General features: G+C 41.3%; 1 protein-coding gene across 4 annotated transcripts; it reads right to left on the bottom strand.

Moving 5' to 3' along the window:
• Positions 1 to 398: 398 nt before the first annotated feature.
• Positions 399 to 23,553, bottom strand: dennd4a (DENN/MADD domain containing 4A). Of its 4 annotated transcripts, XM_029434082.1 has the most exons (31): positions 23,393 to 23,553; positions 18,846 to 19,177; positions 18,389 to 18,635; positions 18,225 to 18,294; positions 17,954 to 18,123; positions 16,930 to 17,168; positions 16,736 to 16,802; positions 16,537 to 16,595; positions 16,290 to 16,434; positions 15,971 to 16,146; positions 15,593 to 15,693; positions 14,197 to 14,415; positions 13,606 to 13,751; positions 13,027 to 13,047; positions 11,348 to 11,481; positions 10,871 to 11,003; positions 10,270 to 10,476; positions 10,056 to 10,184; positions 9,799 to 9,943; positions 8,442 to 8,564; positions 7,380 to 7,490; positions 6,689 to 6,763; positions 5,743 to 6,575; positions 5,436 to 5,652; positions 4,799 to 4,890; positions 4,521 to 4,696; positions 3,876 to 4,239; positions 3,366 to 3,483; positions 2,943 to 3,105; positions 2,786 to 2,850; positions 2,048 to 2,184 (listed from the first exon to the last, which is right to left on the bottom strand). In XM_029434082.1, exons 2-31 carry the CDS (start codon positions 19,154 to 19,156, stop codon positions 2,048 to 2,050), a joined length of 5,193 nt encoding a protein of 1,730 aa, XP_029289942.1. In that variant the 5' UTR covers positions 19,157 to 19,177; positions 23,393 to 23,553. The 4 variants fall into 4 exon arrangements, with proteins under 4 accessions (XP_029289944.1, XP_029289943.1, XP_029289942.1 ...); XM_029434084.1 differs by lacking the exon at positions 23,393 to 23,553 and having other exon boundaries at positions 399 to 2,184; positions 6,689 to 6,760; positions 18,846 to 19,156; XM_029434083.1 differs by lacking the exon at positions 23,393 to 23,553 and having other exon boundaries at positions 399 to 2,184; positions 18,846 to 19,156.
• Positions 23,554 to 23,815: the final 262 nt, after the last annotated feature.

Here is a 23,815-nt window from a genome sequence, read left to right on the forward strand (position 1 = left end):
TCAGCAACAACATTTTCTAGAACTTGCTACATCCTCACTTTTCGTAACAATGGCAGCTTTTACATATATTTTTCAAATACACCAAGAGATGCAGAACTACTGACTAATGTAGTGTAGGTAAGTGTAAAAGAATGAACACTAACATTGTTTTACTGTTAACAAAACAGCATCTACTGTACATGATGTAATTAGAAATCTAAAATATGTGCACATTTTGAAAATGTTGTTTTCTAAATGTGAATTTTCTATAATATGTAAGTATACACAACAACTGTTTTATAACATTCATTATAGAGAACCTGAGCTTGATTGAACTCACTGTTATTTCATGCACCTCCAGTCTATATAAAAAAAGGTCAGGCATAGCAATAGCACTTTGAAAATGATCAAACTTGACATCCGTAGAATAAACGTGTTTATTCATAAATGAAAGCAAACTATAAATCCAGCCAGGGAAAGAAATTTGATTTCTTTTTTTTATATAAAAATCATACAAATTAGTATCTGTGTTACAAATGATAAATAACACTTCATAAACATTTTTCGATTGACAAATTGTGTAAACAACATCTACACATCAAATTATGTTTTGGTCATCAGTGTTTTTTTTTTTTGTTACAATTTACAAGGTGATTAAAATGCTAATTTACAGTTCATGCTGTGATATTGGTGTTTATTCCAAGCACACAGCCATGTTTAATCCAGCATCGTATCATCAGAAGTGATTGTGGTGAAGTCCAGTAATAGGCTGTTGAGCTGCATCACACTAATAACAGAATCTAGGCAGGTTTTTGTCAGTTAAACGTGAAAGACAATATTAACACAGTGAACCATCACACTCATTTTTGGAAGGGATTTTGAATTAGGGCAGGTCAGAGCTGTTGTAACACCTTTGACATTAACATATCTTCTAATATCCTCAGTGCAAAGAAACGTGCACCATCATCTGTTCAAAGAGATTTAAAATGTCCTTTCTTTACCCTGTATGTCACATTAAACAGTGTACTGTTGTCCAAATGTCTAAAACTGACATATACACCATACAGTAAAGACCAAAAGGAAATATACAAAAAACTAGAATTAAATACATTTTTATAGATCCATTACTGTGTCAATAATTTTTTTAGATTTTTTTTATCAAAAACAATTGTGTTGATTAAATCATCAGAAAACATTTATTTGTATTCATCTAAGATTAGTTTGATTGTACTGTTTTTAAGGAAATGTATCCTTGGTGGTCCCGTATAACACATAAATCCTCACAATAAAAAAGGTATTGCTTAAAAACTGTAAATAAATCATAGAAGCACTATTCCCTGTTGGGTTATTTTGGTACAAAAAAAGGATAAATGAAAAACCATTGTGCGTATACATTAACTAAGTACTCCCTTCTTTGTTTAGTGTATTCAGGCATATGAACATGGCCCTGCTATGTGCGCAGGGTGCAAATGAGGAGGAATTTCTTTGCTTTCATTAACTGCATATAATGGAAATGTTAAACAGTGCAGTGAGTCGTGCAGCTGTCAAATAAAAAGTAACTTAAGCGTAGGCTGCTGGGACACAGCGTTATGTAAATGAGAATGAATGGCAAGAGCTCATCTTGTCAAAGTGCTTTGTTAAAACGCAAATGTCTAAGAGCAAGTACTTATTATACACACACTCAACAAGTCTTAACAAGGTCGCCAGGATCACTTATGAATTTGGATGTGACCATACACTTACTTTTACATACTTACTCACAGCTTCAACGGAAACAAAGTCATAAAATAGATTGTATAATAACTGTACAAACATTTTACCATAGTTATAATGAAAATACAGTGGATTCTTTAAATATTTACAAACACAAGGCCGTCAGTCCACGTCTCTCCGCTCTAACAGTATAAACTCATGGCAGGTGCTTTACATTAAGTGTCATTTTCCCGTTGTGCTTAAGAGCTCTGTGCTCTACTCAGGTGAGCTGACCCTGAGTCTGAGGAGCAGTCCAAAAAAAAAAAACCAGCAGCAGTGACCATGGTTGAAGGAAAAACAAAAGAAGAGAAGTAGTTTACAGACTGGGCTGCCCAAAAGTCCTCCTGCACTCCATGACTCCTGCTCCAGGGGGCCGGTCACAGTTGTGTGTCAGTTTAACCTGGTTTGGGGTGAGGCGATCATACGCCAACTTGTACTCCCGGTCAAAAGCATCTGCAAAGAGGTAATAGTTAGTTAACAATGTGGACTAATGTAATGTGTGACTGAAATGAATTGAATCCATTACCCTGAGGGAGCATGTCTTTGACAAAGCAAGAAAATAACAGAGAGATTGGTCTACAGCTATGACGGCAGTTTTGTGAGGCTGTACTTTGTCACAGCGGTAAGATAAATGCCAATGTCAGCATACTAGCAGGCTCTCACGGTCAATGCTAACATGTTGATGTTTAGCAGGTAGCCTATAATGTTTACCATGTTGACCATCTTAGTTTAGCATGTTTGCAGGCTAACATTTCTCGAGAACCGCTCATGCAAACACTTTCACACTCGACATTGCACTTCCTTGGGTCCTCAGCAATACACCCACCAAGTGTGAAGTCCTTGGATGAATGGTTGACAAGTAACTTGAAGGACAGACAGACTACGCCTGCTTGTTACATGATGGCTCTAGATGAAAAGTCAGGGGGTCATCAAATTCAGAGGGATTCATCCTCTATGCACAATGAATAGCTGTACAGCTGTACAACAGTTGTTGAATACTTCAGTCTGAACCAAAGTGGTGGCTAAAAACAGGATATCATGCTTTTGCACTTACTTATATTAATGTTGTTCTTTCCCAAAGCTACCAGAGCGAGGAACAATACATCTCGGTACAGGCTCCTTTTTGAGAGAAAGAAATAAGAAAACAATTAGACTTTCCACTCATATCATCTCGAACACACAGCTTTACGATAAACTCTTTATCTCCTTACCTCTGTCTTTTAAAGCCCAGCTCTGGCCCTAGCAGTTGGATGATCTGGCTCATTGGCTGATAGACATCACTCTTCTTAGTGCTCCTCACAAAACCCTGCAGTAGCTCCACAGTGAAGAGCTGGCCTTCTTCACACAGCCCAGAGCGAACCAGGGAGTTTGCACCTGCAAAGAACAAGAGATAAAAGTCACCCTGATCAAAGGCTCATTCATCTCAGCCACTCAAAATCAATTCTGACAGTATAGCACTGATAAGAGCGGCATGGCTAATAAGAGTGCTGAACTGAATTATGCATGATCTAGTTACTTCATATGCATTATGTAATTTAAATTAAATATCTGACCTTGATCAAACTGGCCAGCAGAATCACTTTTTAAAACATATCATACCTCAGTCTGTTACAGAAAACACTTTAGTAACTTACAATGTGAGTTCCACAGGACATAGCAGGGTTGAACTTTGTCTTTGTGCAACTTCAGGTTGTCCCACATAATCCTCACAAGCACCTGCTTACTGTCCTCGGAAGAAACACTCTGAGGAGTCTGCGAGGGGGTAAAACGTGTGGGAGATTAGTCCCATACTCTGTATGTATCAACCGTTATGGTTAGAATTTTAATAAGGTTATATCTATAACAGCGTTTAGCTTTCATTTGTTTAAAAAAGAAAGACGTTCCCAGTGAAAATGTGTATTGTCTAAGTGCTGCTTTTATGCATTGCTCTGTTTTGTCTTCTTTCAAACTACCACTAGGAGTCACCAAATCATTTTCATAACAATACACATTGGACGTGTGAAGGAATACAGATATGAGAGTGGTATCCATATTCACATCTTACACATGACAACAAAGGCAAAAAAGCGTATTTCCCAAAATGAGTTGATAAAATGATGACTACAGTATATGTGGGTGTGCTTCACAGGCACCTGCATGTTTACCTGGTCTCCATGGCTACAGTGCTGGGAGGCCAGGATGAGAGCGGGCAGGTTACTCGGCAGCTCCAGCCTCCTGAAGTACCACACGAGGTTCCAGAAGACGATGGGGTGTTGGTCGACAACACTCTGGGAGGAGATGGCCTGGTCGCCCTCATTTAGCAGCAGGCTCTCCAGCTCCTTCCACAGAACCAGAGGGCTCAGGTAGGGCACCGTCACTGGAGTCGGCTCAGCACTCTTACTGCTGCCCTGCGTCTCCTGGGGAGCTGCAGATGACTGAGCTGCACTTTCTGCCGCAGACATTTTGGCCTCAGGATTGAGAGTTGCCGACGTGACGTCCTCTGTAACAGGATTACTTTCCTTAGAAGACCTGAGGGGAGACGCAGAGTGAATCTGTTTAAAGAGACCACAGGAATAAAAGATTTTGTGTCTGTGTGTGTGCGTGTGCATGTGTGTCAGCGCTTTTTGAAACAGTGCCAGACAGCTAGCCAGTATAAAAATAGACAATCTAGCATAAGAGATCAAAGACATAGAACATTATATTAGCAGTGAATTCAGTGTGAAATGTTCAAAGTACCGTATTTTAGCAGTTCTGTACTAGATGTGAATAGACACTGTGTACATACTCGTCTATGCAAAGGGAGCTTTTACCTGCTCTGTGGTCTCAGGTCTTTGATTTCCACATTGAGGAAAGGCAGGAAGGCTGTGCCGCAGAAAGGACAAGAGCTGTTGAGGTTGGAGTCGTTTGCAGTCCAGCCAGCCATGATCTCCTCATCGTACACCAGACAGTCACACGTCTTACAAAGTGAGCAGCTGGACATCAGCACCTACAACAAGAAGCAGTAGAAACAATGTAACACTCGATTTTGAAAGTCTCATAGCCTACAGATGAGTGACTGATAAGGGATTTTTAGATGAGAATGATTTACCTCTATGGTGTAATTGGGAGTGGGTTGGAAGCATCTGGTGTCAGGGGAGGAATCTGGAGTGTGAGGGGTTTTAGAAGAAAGCGCCAAACCACCTGGATATGATGAAAGATTATAGAATTAGACACACAAGATAAAGCCAAGATTTAAACTATCAAAGCTGCATGTCTGGATTAAATACAGCAAAAGTGGAAACATTTAATTAAGCAGCAATAAATTGTACAATCAGTGGCCTTTCTTTTGCTGTGCAGTTTAGCAATTTGTAATTAGAATATGTGTGTCCGGGTGTGTGCATGTGAGAGTGCATGTTTACGTGTTAATGTTAAGCATATAGGCCTGTGGCTGGGTGCAGAGCTGCCTACACACTGAATCCGCCCTCACGCCTGCTGGCCAGCATTTAATTTAGATCATCAAGAAGCGTTTTGCTGGGAATCAATGCAACACTACAGCAATTTAACAAACATGGCTGTAAGCCATGACTTTTTTTACATATTTGAAGCTTACAGAAAGGCTGCCAACTACTCTAAATAAATGTGGATTGCGTTGTTCGTTGAAAGCAAACATTTCAAGATTCAATATAAAACCAAAACTATCCCAACAATATGTGTGATGCAGACTGATTAAAGGATGTGCAACACACCGGAGAAGGAGTTGTGTCTGAACACTCTGTTGGGGGTGCTGGGGCTGCCCAGGTTGGTATGACCCACAACCGGACTCCTCCTGAGTCGGGAAATGCTGCCGTGCTGTGGGGAGGTAAAGCCATCTGGGTCCAGACAGGAGTCATGATCAAGCAGTGAGGAGCAGTCTGCCTCTCCTGAGGTCAGTGAGGATACACTAATCCGGTCACAGTTTGCATCCTGCAGGAGAGAAGGAAGAGAAAAGTCTTTGAGGAGGGAGTTTTATCAGCAGTTTTATTGTGAAGCAGGACAAAATACTTCACTACGAACCTGTGTTAATGAAGTCTGGGAGGACAAACGAGAGTAGAGGCGGCTGGCCTTCCCCGCCATGCCCTTCCCTGCTGATAAGACACTGCTCTTGAAGATGTCCAGAGTTGGGGTGAACATTGAATCCATGGAGAACGATGAGGAGGAGGAGGGAGTAGGTGAGGAGGGTGACACCAAGGAGGAAGGCCTCTCCCTGTCTTTGGTACAGACACCCAGAGGAAGAGATGGCGATGGCCTCAGTCTCTCCCTTGATTTCACAGGCAGTGGCAGGTGGGTGTTGGAGCGGAGCAGGGTGGAGGGTCGTGGGGAGGTGTGAGGAGACGAGGCAGAGCGAAACAAAGGGCTTGAGGGGTTCTGCAGGTCCATGCTGGGTGTGCGGCTGCTCAGAGGGCTGTTCCCATTATTCATGTACATCTCAATCTCCTCAGCGAGGTCGCGGCGGGCCTTTGGCGTGTCGCTGTTCTCCTGATCACACTCTTGTGACGCATCTGTCGTCAACAGTGACAGGGGATCAAACCCCCTCTCAATACCTGTTCTGCTTACAGTCCCAGCACTGCAGCTCACACTCCTCTCTATGGACACACCTGGCCTCACTTTGTCCACACTTCTCTCTACCACAGGTTTCTGTTTATCAATCTCTGTCTCCTCTTCTTCTACCCCGTGCAGTCTGTCAGCAGCTAGGTGATGCTGCTTTGTTGAGCCAAGGTGAGGGACGTTGAGCCTTAGGCTTCCTTGTCCACCAGACAGGTCCAGAGATTTTGGCCTCTCTTTCTTTGGAAGAACTCCACACAGAACGGTGTCACTAGATGGACTGGAAACCAGCCTGATGCCATTGCCTGTGACACAAACACACGTGACAAGACATTCAGCTTCCATACAGTAACTGAGAACAGCGGCTTTTAATACAATCACAATGGCTTCTTGATGTTCTTCATTATAATACAATTACCTGCTCTGACATGTGTTGATTTGCAGTTTCTTGTAGAAGGAGAGATGCTGCTGATTGGAATCTCGATCTCAGCTGCTAGAGATTGAAATTACATCGAATTGTTAAGAACATAGAACATTAAAATATATGTTTGTGCATTTGGCAAGCCCATTCAAACTCATGCAAAATCTACATTTAATACAGAAATAATCAGCTGCTGGAGTGCTGCTGTTAATGTCGGCATAAAGCTACTGCAGTGGGATGAAAAAGGGTAGAACTGGCAGCTGCGTGGTTCCTTCAGGGACAGCTGTTAATCTTAAAATATGGCTGTCTTGAATTCCATGCCAAAATATTACGTGAGCAATTAACCCTCTGATGCTACACCCACACTGTGAGGACTCTTGATCACGAAAACTAGAATAGAGATTACATCAGACACAGCAAGTTGTTTTTGGCAATAGAATTTAAGACCTGTCAACCTGACAATACAATCAATCACCTGCTTACATAAAGACCTTCATCCATCAACAGAATCCTTCTCAAAAAAACATCTAAAAATAACGGCAAATGGACGGGTGGAGAAAACGCTACACCCACACTGCCATGTGGTACCCCAGCTTTTAAACAGAGACCATTCTTTTGATGCAAGTAAGCTGTGATGCAGAAATGGTAGCAAAGTGTCAAAGACTAGAGAAGCTAATCCATAACTCACTGGACTGCCTCGGTCCTTTGTCTCCCACCAGTGGTGTGTTGTCACTCTCTCTGCTGCACATCCTCTCCTCCTCTTTGGATAGTGAATCGTAGCCTTGGTCTGACTGTCCACCTGAAAAAGATAAGAAGCTTTACTTTTCTGTTTCACCTTGCTTAGTGTCCTCTTTCAGAAAGAGCTGAGTGAATCAATCTCCGTGAATTGAAGTGACAACAGATCTGAGAGTTTTTCAGTCTGCAGTCCCTGCAGGTTACAGCACACAACATTCCCAGAATAGAAAAGCAGAAGCAGCAGGAGAGGAAAAAAGTCTTTGAAAATATTCATCATATTCACAGGGTCAAACTGCACAAAAAGTACAAACCTCCTCCGTAAATCTATTTTATTCTCACAGAATTTCTGCTTTATTCAGTTGTTTTGGACTGAGAGATAAGAAACAAGTTGTAAACCAAGGCAACTAATCACTTTGCTGTCAAAAAGACAGATAATACTTGCATGATGCTATCTTGTTCATAATGTGTCTTTTATTCTACATGACATGACAATGTTGTGTCTACAAATGTTCTTCCTCTCCTGAGTCAAAATAAGAGAAGACTTGGGAGAAGATTATTGTTTCCCATCACCATGCAACGAGTTGTGCTTATGCCTGCTGATGATTGCACTGATGCAAGATTGCATTATTTTTAATATTATTGGAGCCTTTTTAAAATATTAACTTGATGGTGTTATTTATGTATTCATTTATACTTTTGGTCTCTTCCTGGACTTAGTAGGTGACATGTTTTGGAAACATTTCTGAAACGTTTAATTTCCGTCAGGTGATTGACAGAAAGCAGAATGTGGATTGACATCAAAACTATTTATTTTAGTTTAGTATTTAATTAGAGAGATGCAAAATTACATGAATCATGTGGTTTGACTACTTTTAAGGTGGTGAATTAAATCAAATCAAATTAAAATGAGATGTTTCCAGAGTGAAGCTGAGACACGAGGAGCAGCTGGGACACAATTAAAGGAAGATAGTCGAGTAGTTCGAGGAAGAAAGAAGCAGAACTGTGGTTTTCCTACCTGTACTAAATCCGTCATCACTGGAGTCCATTTTAGTGAAGTCAGTGTCGATGGACGTGCGCTCAGCAGAGTCATTAGCACTGTCCAAACTGCCGTGACTGACTGTGTCAAGATCACTGCCGTCTGAAAGGAGATATCAGAAAAGGGAGGGATGATTAAAACGCATGACATACCAACAGGATTATGAGACCTGAGCACAGCTGGTATAAGAGCTCTGTACAAACAACCACTGAATAGTGCTGCCATCGTTATCGTCCAATGCAAAGATGCAGGAATGCTTTGAATGCCATGTAGCTGTCATCGTGATTGAACGACATGAAAGGATTTTATTTGAACTCAAAGAAGAACAAAATGAGGGTTGAACGAATTACATTAAATCTCACATTTTCAGTTCACCAATTGTAACGATTTATTCACTGAAATAATTAAAGAATCATGCTGCTCAACATGGTCGCATTATAATTTTGGTAAACTTTACATAAAAATCCTCTTTGTAAAGTGAATAAAATCAAAATGAAGTCACAAAAACAACAACAAGGTTTCAGTATATGCTGTAAAGCATGATGTTTTCATTAGAGCCCCTCACACAACATATTATTATGGTAATGAGAGTCTCACTGGGCTGTTGTGGGAATAAGGGACTGTCATCAAGAGAGAAACCTGTTTGCTGTGTCTGCTGGGGAGGAAAACCTCTTCACTCTGTTTAATTAGTGTCGTTAAAGAAATGCGGGTCGGGGACGATATGTGCTGGAGGAGGCTGGAGTTGGGATAAACCTTCTTATGAGACCAGAAAAGAAGCCTTGAAGAAGCAACTGCTCCCACAGGATCACACTCATTTACATGTTTGTTCATTAACTACAAGAAGTAAGAAAAAGTCTATACTTAACTGAATTTGTGCATGGTTGAAAAGTAATTATCGCCAAACTTAATGCAATCTCAAGCAAAGTTAAGACCTGATTAGTCTTGGGTATAAACAATGACTACTGGTGTGCGTTACTGTGTGTACTGTGTCAGTGTGGGAGTGCATGATATACTGTGGCAGTTATCATATTGGGCAATATGCTTAAAACTATGTTATGGCTGATAAATCGCAGGGATTTCATTTGTGGATGATTAATTTGTTAGTTTTTATCTCTGGCTGTAGTCTTGTGTGATATATGACAATTTGAAATGAATAAATCAGAGTCCACATCTAATTTACTGTGTGTTTCTTATGATTTAAGTGATTTTTTGATATTTCACCAGATGTTTGTGGAAGTATTGTAAATAAAATGAAAAATATCTGTATGGTTATCAGATGAAATTAACATGGGATTTAGGGTGTGACAGATATGTCCATATGTCAGGACATTCTTACCTGAAAGCTGAGGATCTCTGTGAGGCGTCTGTTGTTTTCTTCCCGCTTGCTTGAACTGGAGCACACCTAGGACCACGTTCCTCAGCTTTCCCCACAAAAAGTAGCCTCCTCTGGTGGTGGAGGGCCAGGTGCTCTCCAACACCGCCTAGAGCAATGAACATGTACAGTATATGGGGTCAGACATTTTCAGATTTAGAGTCAGAATAGCTTGTTTATTGCTTCCTTGTGTATGTACAGTACATACAAAGAGCACGCACCTTGTTGTAATACCCATAGGTGATGGCGTTGGGTTGAACTCCAGCTTTCTTCATCTCAAACAATACCCTGACAGCAAGGACCGGCTGGCTGTACTGACCACACAGCTGCAGCAACACACGGTAACACACCTTGGACAGAACACACCAGGATTTAAAAATTCATCTACATTAATAAATATGTATGTAGCCCTGACCTTTTTAAACAGTTTCCCACCTCATCTGGAGCCTGCAACTTCTTGTCCTGCATCTTCCTCAGCACATCATAAGCTGTACGCAGAGCTCGCACCTTTGAGTGGCAGGTGTCAACAAACCCTGGGAGGCAGATGAACCAAAGGCCGTAGCAGTGGCGCAGCAGACACTTCGACCACATCTGAGGCATTGATGAATAGGTTTTGGCCATCCTTTGAGCTGATCTGATCTCCTGAGATTAAAAAAAGATCACACGTAAAGATAATTTATCATCCTCTAGCAACCACCTTCGCATTTTGCATTCACATTTATACACGTATACATCATTATGTAGAATGAATACAGTAGTAAAATGTGCTTAACTTCTTAAATTGCAAACATTGGCAAGAAACAAGTAATCTCAAATAAGGATCAAATCGTCCAATGAATGTATCATATTCATGTTTATCTATAATTATATGGTTTCACGACAGGAAAAGCTAGTAAAATAATAATAATAATAATAATAATAATAATAATAATAATAATAATAATAATAATAATAATAATAATAATAATAATAATAATCAGGGGGAAATAACAACGATAAATCCTAAAAATATGGCTATTTTCCTTGTACGGCTGACCTGTTTAGAGCGCCTAAAGATGGCCGTAGGGCTGGCTGGGCTGCTGTGCCGTGAGGCCATGCCTGCTGATGGAGGATTTGGTCCCTCCAGCGGCTCCAGAAGCTCAGCATTCAGCACAGGGAACCCAGAGTAGCTGAAGAAAGACATAGAGTCACTCATATACACATAAACTGAATTGATATTAATCCTACATAAACACCGGCAACCCAAGCAATATTTTGGCTGTGACAAACTGTAAGCGAGAACACTGACATTAGAATCCTCAAGCGATGTGTTCCAGCTCGAAGAAATCAAAACGCCCCAAAGCAAGAACAAATTCTTCAACAACAAAGGCAATTCACACTATGTCTCTCCTTCGGGAGCTGCATTGTGCGCAACCAGGGTCGATGAGAAGTGCTCTTGAAGTGCGTGTCAGACAGAGTAAAAGAAAGAAACTTCTTGTATCTATCACTAAGAGACTGATCTGCAGTGTGGTACCTATAGCACAGAGGATGCTCTTCTCCCTGGGGTAGTGGAGGCAGCTCTGGAGGGTTGATGTAGACCGTGTGCTCACTGCGGTAGGATTCATCTAGTTCTATCAGTCTGGTTTCCTCCGGCCGATCACTGTCCATCTGGGTGTCAAGAGAAAAACACATGTGTCGTTATTCTTTCCTCTGTTCTTCCCTCTTAGCTTTGCTAGACACACGATGCTGCCTGCTGCCTCGTGGGCATATGATACTGTATGAGCCCTCAGATCACATCAGATATGAGGGTCAGTGAGGACAAACAGATGTCAGTAATGAGTCCATCTACAGCAGAAATATGGCTTGTGTCCCCACTCCATTAATCTAAAGAGCACTGCCAAGGCAGGGCTTGATCCTGTGACTCCCCCAAGAATAAATGAATCCAGGCTGCAGTGACCTGGACAAAATGGATGCCGCGCTGCTCTGGGGACATGAAACAATTATACTGTACTGCTTTGGCAGCAGTGCTTGATATTAAACGGCCACATTTCCTTCAGCTTAGAACTGACGGATCTGATGTATGGGGAAAAGTGTACAATGCTTCTCTGCCTTCCTGTCTGTCTTAGAAGGACACCAGTAGCACTCCTTTGTGTTGTATAACAAGGTAAAGCCACGTTCTCTTTTAGCAGAAAAGCACCACTGAATAGCTTTTTGGGAGATCCTAAAATGCCTGGTATGCTGATGTGCTTTCACTTGGCTTATCTGAATCGATTACCAGCTTATCTCGGACTTCAGCTTCACAAAAACGTTAATATTATGGCAGTGGCTGAATAGCTCCCTAGTGCTACTGCGTTACAGGATTTGTTCCACTCAGTCAAGCAGATGATTCAGTCAACTAACTCTCACTGACCTATTTGCCCTCGCTTCAATTCTGCTCAGCGTTTCTCCGCTTGTTGCCCTTCCTCTTACACCCAAGAGGTCTTTCTCAATCACACACTCTTTGTCAACCTCAGCAGCATTGACGCTAAATGAATCAATGCTTCCACTTCTCAATAATAACCGCAATGACCACTTGTACAGGAGCTCCCAATGTTCATGCAGGATGTAAATGTGACTTCCTGATTGCACAAGTTTGCAAGCACGGAGAGTTGTTTTTTTTGGAGGAGAAAGCGATGTTTTGTCTTTTTTTTTTATGTGTTACAAAACATGTGTGGGCAGGTTGTGCTAAAAGCTGTCACATCCTCAAATGACTAACTCTAACTGACAACGAGCAGGGCTACATCCCGTGGGATTACAACAATGAAACTCAACATTTTGACACATTTTCAGAGAGACTTTTCAAAATAGTGCACAGTCATCTCAGGGAAAGGCAAGCACAAATTATTAATTTCACTGTCTCAGCATCACCTCAGAATCTCTAACAGTTCTGCATAACTTCTCCGTGTAGTTCATTTTAATGGCACCTGGTTCAATAATGCAGATTGCTGACACACACTGACAGCTAATGCACATCCTCACATCCAAGACTTCCACTCCTCCCCCCCTCCCTCACTTTCATTTATTCAGTACAGACAGACAAAACACTCTGAGCTGAGTCACGCACTAAGAACAATGGAAAACACTTCACTTGGGTTTAACCTTATTCTACTACAGCTAAAAAAAGGAAACATTTTTACAAACATAAAAGGATTCAACTACAACACAAGCTCTTACCTTGCCTCCAGTGGTGAATAGCTACCAGGCAGCAGCCATGATGACAAACAGAGAAGCAGAAAAGACAAAAGGCAGAAAATCAGAAAAGTAGAAGAAGAAGAAGAAGAAGAAGAAGAAGAAGAAGAAGAAGAAGAAGAAGAAGAAGAAGAAGAAGAAGAAGAAGAAGAAGAAGAGGACAGCACTAGAAATACCACAAAAGAAGAAAATGCACTTTTAAAACGGTTGAAAGAGCAGGGGACACTGTAGCTGAGCACCGATGTTAGCATGAGGCTCAAGGGAGACGGTTATTACAATTTTAATTACTTTGTTTATTTCTATTTCTATTCTAGCTCCTGTTATTTGCTTATTAGGTCCTTCAATTTAAACCAAGACCTTAATAAGACATCTTAATTGAGAGGACAGCATGTGATTAATCTGCCCTCTAAATGCCTCAGCTCTGTTTCTTCTGCAACGAGGCGGAGGCCAGACTAAATATAGGTATAGGAGCATTTGCTCCTACACAGCAGGATGGTGCAGTTCTACTGATGAATTGTCTCTGACATAGAAAATCCATAGTAAAGATTTGCTGCAAACCCTCACCTTATCAACACACTCATCAAAGAAAGCCAGGCTGGCATCTTTATCACTGACAAATGAGCACTCCTCTATGAAACGGCTGAACAGTTGAGTCTTGGTCATGTGGGAGTAAAACCTCTGGTGGGAGCGGTCTCTGCTCTTCAGAAAGCCTAAGGAACAAAAGACATTATGTAATGACAAACACGACAACTGGGCATTAATATCGGATTGCAAAACAGGATATTCACTGATCAAGCTGTTTCAGAATGTTTTGTTTTCCAGACTTAACCAACATTAGCAGGAAATGAATACTATGGTATGAAACAATTTGTTCTCCGTTTGCATAAGAGCACCCAGATGTGCGGGGACATTGTGCTATTAAGCACGGCGGTTTGTCTGATTTGTCATCCAAGCCCAATTTCCACTGAGGCTTAAGCTAAATCACCAGAGTCATTACAGCAGTGATTTAGGCCAAACTTTGATGCAGCAGGACTCAAACCTTAACCCGCTGTCCTACTACAGTACTGAATCACATATATGCACGGCAACAATAGCTTGTCCGCGTTTTTCGTGAATGCATCCAGTACAGCGTTGCAGACTGAGACTGAAGTGTACCTTGTATGTCAAAGAGGGAGGTGGCATCCGTGGTCTTTTCAGAGGGGGCTTGGGTGATGGGCAGCAGGTAGGAGCGGTAGCCTCGCAGGATAGCAGCCATGAAGCGCAGGAAGGCCTCCTGGATCTCCAGCTCCAGAGTGTGGAGGCTCTTCCCACCGTTGAGCTCACTGTCAGTTACTGTGTGCTCCATCTGCACATCTTCACGGTTCAGCTGACCGCCTGAGAGTGCACAACAGTAGATTATGTAGAACATATAAGCACATAAACAACTCGGCAACAAATAATTGTTTATTAAAAACCACACAACTGCAGCACAGATTGAATTTGTCACAAAATATTCAGCGGATGAGGACAAGAAGATTAAAAATGTTTTATTAAAAAGGTTAGTTGTTCTAATTCTATTTAACCAACATACATATCTGACTATACATTAGCTAACCAAATGTACAGCTTTGTATTTACCTTCTAAAATGCAGGTAGTAGCCTACAATGAAGAGTAATGCTGAAATCCTTTCTGTGCGAGCTGTGATGCTGTCACTTTCCCCACAATATGACGATAAGACAACGTCAGCTGTTACGGTTAAACTAAAAGAGTCAAGAGGTTCTATGAGGCTGTACTTGTGGCACTGTGGTGGTTTGAGCTTTAAATACTAATTTAATGTGTTAGCATAAGCCTACTAACATTTGGTAATTAGCCATAAACACAAAGCAGCCTACATCTGAGGCTGATGGAAATGTTATTTGTTTTGCAGGTCATAAACCAAAGAACAAATAAAGATTGTAATGAAGGCGCTGGATGATGATCGTACCATTGACCTTGAATGTCTGTACAAAGTGTTCACTCTGAACTAAAATAGAGGACCGACAATGAGAGCCACATGGCTAGTGTGGCAAAAGAAAATGCACCCTATTAACATTATTAAGAATTTATACTTATAATGATGTCATTCATTACACCATTATATTTCAAAGAGCTTCTGTCTATACTGGGATTCATTTTGCATCGATGTTTAACCATCACAAATAAAACAAATCCATGATAGAAGAAGGTTTCTTTTGTTTTTACTGCTGATAGACCATAATAGACCCTCATTTAATAAAAAAAATAGCAGCCATCTGATATGCTGAAATGTAAGTAAATGGACAAAAGCTATTCAGGGAATCACAGTAAAGGACTAATCTAAGTATCTGTAGACAAGGCAGGTTGAGCAGGAGTGGATGAAGACTAAATTACACTTCCTATCTCCTGGGATGCACTAAACATTGTAAGTTGGTTTTATATAACAGTGTAAGCATCCAAAGAGTTTTCCTGTAAAATTGACCGTAAAACAGACTCAACATAAATTATTTATGAGATCATATTTAAAATGACACAGCAGCATCAGACTGGACTCACCCTCCGTGAGCTGCTGGTGGAGTTTATTCAGAGTATTCAGAAGATGTTTGCAGGCTCTCCGGGGCAAGATTTTCCACGTTAATGCCTTCTTGTCATCTTTTCTGAAAACACAGCATATGATTTTCATTACACAGGAGGATAGTCAAGAAACATTGCAACAAGATATAAGGAGGGAGACAGATTCACTGACATCCGCACTGACAATTTAATCTCTTCCAAAATAGCTTTTGAATTGCTGTGGGAGACCAGCGTATACCCAAATGTGCTTTTACTGTACGGTAAAAATATTTCACATTCCAGAAGATTATTTTTGTTAGGATGTCTTAAAGTTGAAGTAGTCCATCTATCACAGAGCGGTTGCAGTTAGAGGTCACTTACTGGGAGATTGTGTTGGTGTCCAAATCTACGCAGCTGATGTCAGCTGGGGGCACATAAAGGTCAAAGTATCGGGAGTCCACACCAACGATGAAAGGGCACGGTGCACTGAGCACACCGGCCAGTGCCAGCGGGCACAGAGGGATGTAGGGGCACGGCCAGTGGAAGGGGAATATCATCTGAAAGGATCAATACATTACAGTAAGATCGATACAGCTACTGGGCGGGAGAGATTTAAACAGGGAGCTAATCATCAATATTCTTATTTCATTAGTGGTTTTATCAGAAAAAGTAAAAGGAAGGAGAAGAAGAAATTACTTACAGACACAAGGGCCTCTGTAACACTCGTGAGCACAGCTGGACGCAGTGAATGAACCAGGATCTTGTGCTCTGTGACAGCCAGCACCAGCAGAGTGGCTGCGTTCTTCGGGCCCAGGTTCAGCAGTAATGTGGAGAGGCTGCCACCACTAGATACAAATAATTAAAAAATGTTATTCCAAATCAAGAATGAAGACAATATAGTATAGTAGTCTTCATGGTATTATTTGACATGCTACTGATTTCTCTACCTGAGAGGCAGTGGAGAGGACACAGGTTGGCTCAGTATCAGGCTGTCATGTGGAGACAGCTGTGGAAGACACACAGGAGAGCATTAGGGCATCATTGGGTGGTCGATTAAACTCATGACTACAGATGGTTTAAAGACTTCATTGTCAAACCAAGTGAAGCAACATACTTCACATATGAAATTTCACATGTTAAGCTCACCTGCACTAGGATGCGTGGTCTCTGAGTTGAGGGGAATGGCACATTTTGCATGAAGTGAGAGATGTGCCTGTGAGTAAAACAAAGTATTCACTTAATAAAGCAGTAAGGGCAAGACAAAGAATAGAGCTGACATTTTGAACTAGAGTGACTGACAGACGTTAACAAAGAGAATGAATCTGTAAAACACTGCTAACTTTTCAATAGGCAGGGCATGTGGGCCAGAGATGGAGTATCGGTAGAGGAAAGTGAGAAAGCTCCTGAAGGACTGGAAGAAGGGCCAGTGGGAGAGCAGACAGATGCTCTTGTTGCTGTAAACATTCCTGGGCCCATCAGGTCCGAGATCGGCGCTTGGCAGGCCGAGCTGCGAGCGCTGACGCTCCGACAGGTTCTCTTCTGAGTAAGGCTCATAGAACTGGATGGCCGCTCCGTAAACCTGCAAGCAAAAGGATCACAGTGTAAGTGTGATGATGTGCATAAAGAATATCCAGTACATGCACAGAAATACTTGTTAACAACCCGATGCAAACTTTACAAAGTAACAAAGCACAGTAGTCAGAGGTCCTTTGAAATAACTTATTCATGAAAGCTGTTGTGGCGGATCCACTTGAGAATTTCCATCACAATAAATCAGATAAATGATACTCGCTCCTTTGAAGTTGAAGTACCAGGAGACTAGTCTGCAGACTGGAGGTTGCAGGGCAAAAGGAGTAAGCACTGAAGCATTCAGCATTTAAAACATATGCGACAGCCCAAGTGAAGCATGAGCTATCCATTATTCAAAAGATGAGCTGCAAAAAGATATTTTATGCTGAATTGCTTTCAAAGACTTAGAGCCTTTTAGTATTCCAAACACAGCCTTTAGACCATTTCTGATTCCAGTCATAGCTTAGAAGTTCATTACAATTGTCTGGTATTCTTTAAAAAAGTACTGCTGTTCATCAACAAACTAATCCATAAGGGATACTAAGAGAGACAGAGGGGGAGATAAAGCTGGTGGAAATGATGCAATTAAGGGAGAATTTAGGGATTTAAGAGAAGAAAACTAATGCCACGTGTTGCAGAACTGCTTAATTAATGACTCTGAACAGAGTGGTGGTTTCCCTGTTAAAATCAGCATGTATACTCGTAGGTTTTGTCAGTTTTGCAAAGGCACTTCAAGATAAGTAGTTATGAAAGGAACATGTTATTGGTAACACTAATGTAAGGACGTGGTTTTACCTTTTCTCCAGAGGCACCCGTCAGTACAAATGTGGAGAAAACAGGCAGGGAGTGTTTGGTGTGTGCTGGCCAGCACTCAACCATTGCCCCCATGGGTAGGCAGAACATAGGCACAGACTCAGGCAGTGGGAAGGACTCGTAGTCCTCTTCAGGGTACCTACACAGCTGACCTGGACACAAATACACACAACACAGTTGTCTCCATGAAATGTTCCTAGGTCAGATTACTTGAGCATTTAGTTCAAAATACAAATTCTGCACGCCACTTTACCTGCTTTATATGCGATTGTGTTTGCTTTAGCCAGAGACTTCTTATAACAAAGGTAGACTGAGGATCCCCACTTTAATATGAGAAAAGACATCACAGATTAATGCCTGCATTATTCATACAGACATACTGGTGAAATGACTACAGTTTTTGAAGCTCTACCCCACCATGCTGCTGTTGAGGTTCTTGTCCACCTTGCAGAAGGTGTGAGGGGGCGTCTCCCCCTTCCCGGGGATGATGATGCAGACATCAGTGACAGCCAGTGAAGTGTGGGGCTGGCTCTTCGGTGCGCGGCGGTAGGTAATGTAGATGCGTTGGGATGATGAGCTGCTGATGTTGGCAGGGCGACCTGAGGGCGTGGTCTGGACGATGTGACATCCAGCTTTCAGTTTCTCTTTCCACTCATACAGAATCCTGAAATGCAAAGCCGTGTCAGACTGACTGTTTATATGATCCTTTTGAAACAGATATCTTAAATAAATATTACTAGGGTCCTCTTATAATGTATTCATCGAAGGGATGTCAAACTAGAGGATGCGTTTAAAGCAGATTAAAGTGAACCAAGGCAGAGAAGTGATTAGTAGTGCTTGGTGAGTGGGTCAGTGACAGAGGATTACTACTTACCCAAGATCTGTCAGTGGAGGCTTATCTCTGCCTCGCTTGAAACACAAGAATATCTGTGGGCCCCTGAGGCTGGCTGCATTGAGCTCTGCAGACAGGCCTGAGGGGGTGCTTTCAACACAGGTGAAACCCGTGGGCACCTCTTCACCAAGGGAACGGATCACCACAGCTACGTCGGTGATAGGGGCTTTTGGTTTCACAGACTTGGGACCGGCATCATCAAAGTGGAGCTCCTCCTCCAGAGGCTTGGACGAGTCGGTGAGGCCGGCAACCACAAAGTAGTCGGCTACACGAGGCCCTTTATCCTCCATCATTTCCCATTCCCACACAGTGGGCTGAAAAGAGAAGAGGAGAGAGGGGGAGGGCTTTCATTATACATTTTAATTATACTGCTAGCTGTAGTCTAGCTTAAAAACTAAAGAAAATGTCAGTTTGCCATCAGGAAAGGACCTGGCTGAACAGACTGGGCTGGCTTAACCTCTCTGAGCATATTGTAATAATTGTCTCTCTGAACAGAGATTCCATGCAGCATGTAAAATAGACAAAACTTACATTACAAATGCATACTATACTAAAGAAACATAAGAATATAGTGAGAGCATCTGGAAGCATTTAGCATACATTCCTGACTGCAAAAACACCATATTTCAACAGGAAATAAGGGAGGGGTTAAGACCGATGACCTTGCTATATGCCATGACCGATTATGTAAAATAAAACACATGCCTTTGTAGAAAAAAAAAGAAGGAAAACATGCCAAAAGGAAAATTACCAGAACTATAACGGAACATTGGGAAATGAAGAGAGGGTACACTGAAGTGCAGCAAAAAGGTTTTTGTGAGCTCTCAGCGAGGTAATATTCAGACAACATTTATTCTGCGCTCAACAATTTTGTGCAAAAGAAAGGAATGGAAGGGGTGTCTGTGAGTCAGCTTGTTATTATAGCTTTATCACAAAGCATGGAGCTGTGGAAGCCCTCTCAGCGCTGGGCCGGCTTATTGTGCTTTAGCTGAAGAGCCTGCTTTATCTCCCTCAGCAGTTCCTCCACACTCACTAGCAAACTGATAAACAGCTGCCTATGATTGCCCTCACTGGGATGTGAAGGAGTTAGCATACAGATATTCCCCCTCCTCTGCACTAGAAAGGTCACTGCTAGGACTCATGGCACACAAGAAGCTGTGACCATATCACACCCACTTAGGACTTTGGCTTCCACTGGCTTTAAAGCTAATGGATCTGTGTGCAGTTCCACCGTGTGGACGAGTGATGGGACAGAAAGCTAAGCACTGCTTACATACTTAGGGCGTGAAACTCACCAATAACATGAAAACATGGAAAAAGGAAGATAATCTATAGTCGGAAACACATTTCTGGGCCTACCAGGAACCAAAAAGACCGTCCAAAACGATTTACCAACTAAATTTGGTCTAATATATTTCCTGTTTCATAAGCCTGCTCATTTGCCTTTTAAATGATGACTCATCATCACTGTCTTGCAGTGTTTTTGGCCTACAAGTGTTTTATAAGTGTTTTCCCTGATTAGCTCACGGCTGTTTAGATGCGAGTTATTTGTGCTCTGCAGTGTTGAGCCTCGTTGGTATACCCGATGACTCAGGTATTCAAAACTGCAGAAAAGTTTTCAGCTTTTTCTGATCGCCTTCAACAAAAGCAAAATATGTATATTTATACATTACAGTTACACTTCTGAATAACATGATTTGTTTGTCGTATGTATCTTGTGTTCACTCGGGCTCTCAACATTGATTGAGTTGAGTGTTGAGCTGTATTATTGATTTCTGGAAAACAGAAAGTTCCAGGAACACACTTTTAAGATGTCATATTATGTTCACAATTGATGCACATTTAAAGGCGTTGCTTATAACCTCTTTTCCATGCTTCTCCACTGGTTCCACTTTTCTAGCACTTTCACAAGTGGCACTAAAGCAATTTTACTGAACAGAAACTTTAAAATGTTCCACATTGATTTTTTGACATCAGATAATGTCTAACATGTCACGTCTTAGACTGCCGTCACACCAGAATTCCCCATATATGTGAGGCAATGTGCTATTTAGATAGATTTACTAGAGGGTTTGCATTCTTTCAATTGTCACTGTAAAAGCATCATTGTAATTGTGTTTTTACAATCCATTTGATTTAGTCATTTAACAACCAAAGAAAGTTAAAGGCCAACATTGCTCTTTTCTTTAAAGTGACACAACATGTATGCCAGTCTGTAAATCACCTGATCTCAGTAGATATTGCATGAATGCTGCTAAATATAAAGCCGATGGCATGGTAGATATGTCGTATAATACTTGGAAGGTTCAGGATTAAAAATAGATGTAATCTCCACCTCCAACTACAGCACATCCACTGCATCTATTCCTCCCACTCAAGAGGAATATATATATAATCCTCGCCATAGCAACAACATTAAAACTGAACTGAAAGAGTGAACATTTCTCCCTCTGATGCTGAAACGAGTCAGGAACATAAAAGTCGACTAATGGGGTTACCACAGATGTATTCTGTTCAGAAAGTCTCTGAGGAGTTTATACGTAAACATCAACAGATATAACAGTAGTTTATGTCTGTATGTTATTGCTTTTTGTTTTTCTGACCTGGAAGCTATTAGACACTCATCTCACCTCTCAGTGATCATGCCTGTCCACCATTTTTACACTGGAGTTAACCTTTGTTGTCCATTAGTGTCTGAGGTTGATATTGCTGTGTAGGCTGCACACGATTAGAAAGGTCACTAGCCTGTTGTTGTCATGTAACACATGAAAACAACCGGCTAGTAACCTTTCTAATCGCTTTGTTTAGTTTTTTTGTCAACAGTATTGTATCCCTTTGATTGTTCAGTCCATCAGAAAGACTTGTCTTCTAAAATCCTTTGAGACATACCTTAGTAACAAAAAGCCTAAAAATAAACCTGACTCGAACACACTCCATATTTCCACATGAGTTTCAACTCTCCCCTTGCTATCTGACTTATTGTAGGATATCCTATGTTATCCCAAGACTGGAAGTGAGTCAGTGATGGTCTGCAACCTTTTCATTCACCACAGTTTTCTTCATAAACGCAGCACAAATAAGGACACACACTCTTCTTACCAGCTAACAAGGCAACTTCTCTATTCACAGCCACTATTGTTTTCTATGAGTCACCTCCAACTGTCAGCTTTGCAGAAATGACAGATTGTCAGTCATGTTTACCACTTGAGCCATAATGTCCCCAACATTTTAATTTCACCCTGAAGGAGCCACACACTTTGATTTTCCCACACTGTCTGTTACACTTCTGTATCTGCTAGCAAACATTAATCTTGTAGTTCAACCTGATATATTTTATATCTAGGGAAACCAAAAATGTCAAATTAACTCATTTTGAGTTTAACAGGCTAGATTTGGACTACAAAAACTACAAATAATGACAACATGTTAGTTGTTTGAAGCTTGAACAGTGACACACAATTAAAAAATGCTATCTGGAATGAGGTTGAATTCAATATGGAAGTTATAATGAGAGATTCTTTTCATGCATGCCTTTTGATATTTCATGCACGGAACATTTATTCATGCAGGATTAAACCTTTACAATTTGCACTCTCTCTACACTGCATGTGATTTTGTGCTGTGAAATAAAAGCCTTTTAACTTTTGCTTTGAGCATCACACAGTGTTGTTGTAATTATGGCCCTAGAGACAGAGGCAATGGCTGCTGGGCAGTGAGTCTCAGTGAGGCTATGCAGGGATTACAGGGCTGTGTTAACAGCAGGAGGGCATGGAGGATGGGCATTTTGATCTGGAGAGGGAACCACCACAACATTTCACTCAGCATCTGTTCCCTCTTAGCCATGAAGACAACCCTCACCCTCATCAGCCATTTGCATTCCTTATGTTTGACAGGGGAAACCCTGGCTGCACGATGAGATAACCACACACGCCCAAGATAAATAAAGCAAGAAGATGAAGAAGAAAATACTCCAAGGTAGTGCTGGAATACTAAAGAACCCTGCATGATGAGTTTGCGACGCTTGTATTTCGTGCATTAGTTATATCTGTTTTACCACAAATCCAGCAAATGGTCCTTTGGAAAAACACAACAGACTATTGCGGCCACAGTAGCCTACTACAGAGGGGTTTTCTCATATGCCCTCATCACAAGAAGCCATCTTACGGAGCATCTACACAGGATGCAATAAAATAAGCCTCTATATGACTTCTTTGTAATAAATTGGCGAGATGTAAATATAATGAATCACACACAGGCTGCGATGCTCACGATAAAGCATTACAATATTCTTGCAATGCATATAGCTGTACGACAATAATATAATAGGTTAACCGTGTCGGTCAATTGTCCCCAACAACCATCCAACATCAAAATAATAAATCAAAGGATCCCGTTTGCAACACTAACAGACATAATCACAAATATGATAATACAATATAATAATTAAACACTTGAAGCACCTTAATTAGAGAGACTGCGTGTGTGGGCGTCGTTTGTTTTTATTCTCAGTAAAAGAAGAACCTACTCACATCTCGATTGAAAGATGATCTGTCGAATACGAGCCTACGTTGAAACAAAACCCAGATTTCGGTTGATAAGATTTGTTATTCCTCAATGTTTGCTTCGTGTATTTTCTATCTCTGTCTAAATTTGTTATTATAAAAAATAATAATTCACAGTGGGATGGATGAATCCGAATAGCCTGTGTAGTCCCGAGCAGCGCTTTATCCAGACCTGCGCGGCTCACGTGACTGATTACAACCTTCACTGACGTCACTGGTGACACTGCCGGTAGCTGTGACAAAAGGACAACGTCTGTGAAGTGAGGAAATATTTACAAGTTTGTAATGAACTGCACAACTGCGTACAGGAGCAATAAAGAAATGTTCCTTCACTGTTTGTTACACATGTCAGCTAGCCCCAAAGCGTCATAACATTGCAATATGCCTGTT

This window comes from Cottoperca gobio, chromosome 6 (assembly GCF_900634415.1).
Source record: "Cottoperca gobio chromosome 6, fCotGob3.1, whole genome shotgun sequence".
Lineage (NCBI taxonomy): Eukaryota > Metazoa > Chordata > Actinopteri > Perciformes > Bovichtidae > Cottoperca > Cottoperca gobio.

Coding starts and splice junctions, on each gene's coding strand:
- dennd4a (XM_029434083.1), bottom strand. CDS start 19,156: ATGATGGAGGATAAAGGGCCTCGTGTAGCCGACTACTTTGTGGTTGCC. Junction 14,416..15,592: donor CCACCAGCAGCTCACGGAGG/GTGAGTCCAGTC, acceptor GTGCACTCTCAG/GCGGTCAGCTGAACCGTGAA. Junction 8,565..9,798: donor CAGAGATCCTCAGCTTTCAG/GTAAGAATGTCC, acceptor ATCTCCTTTCAG/ACGGCAGTGATCTTGACACA.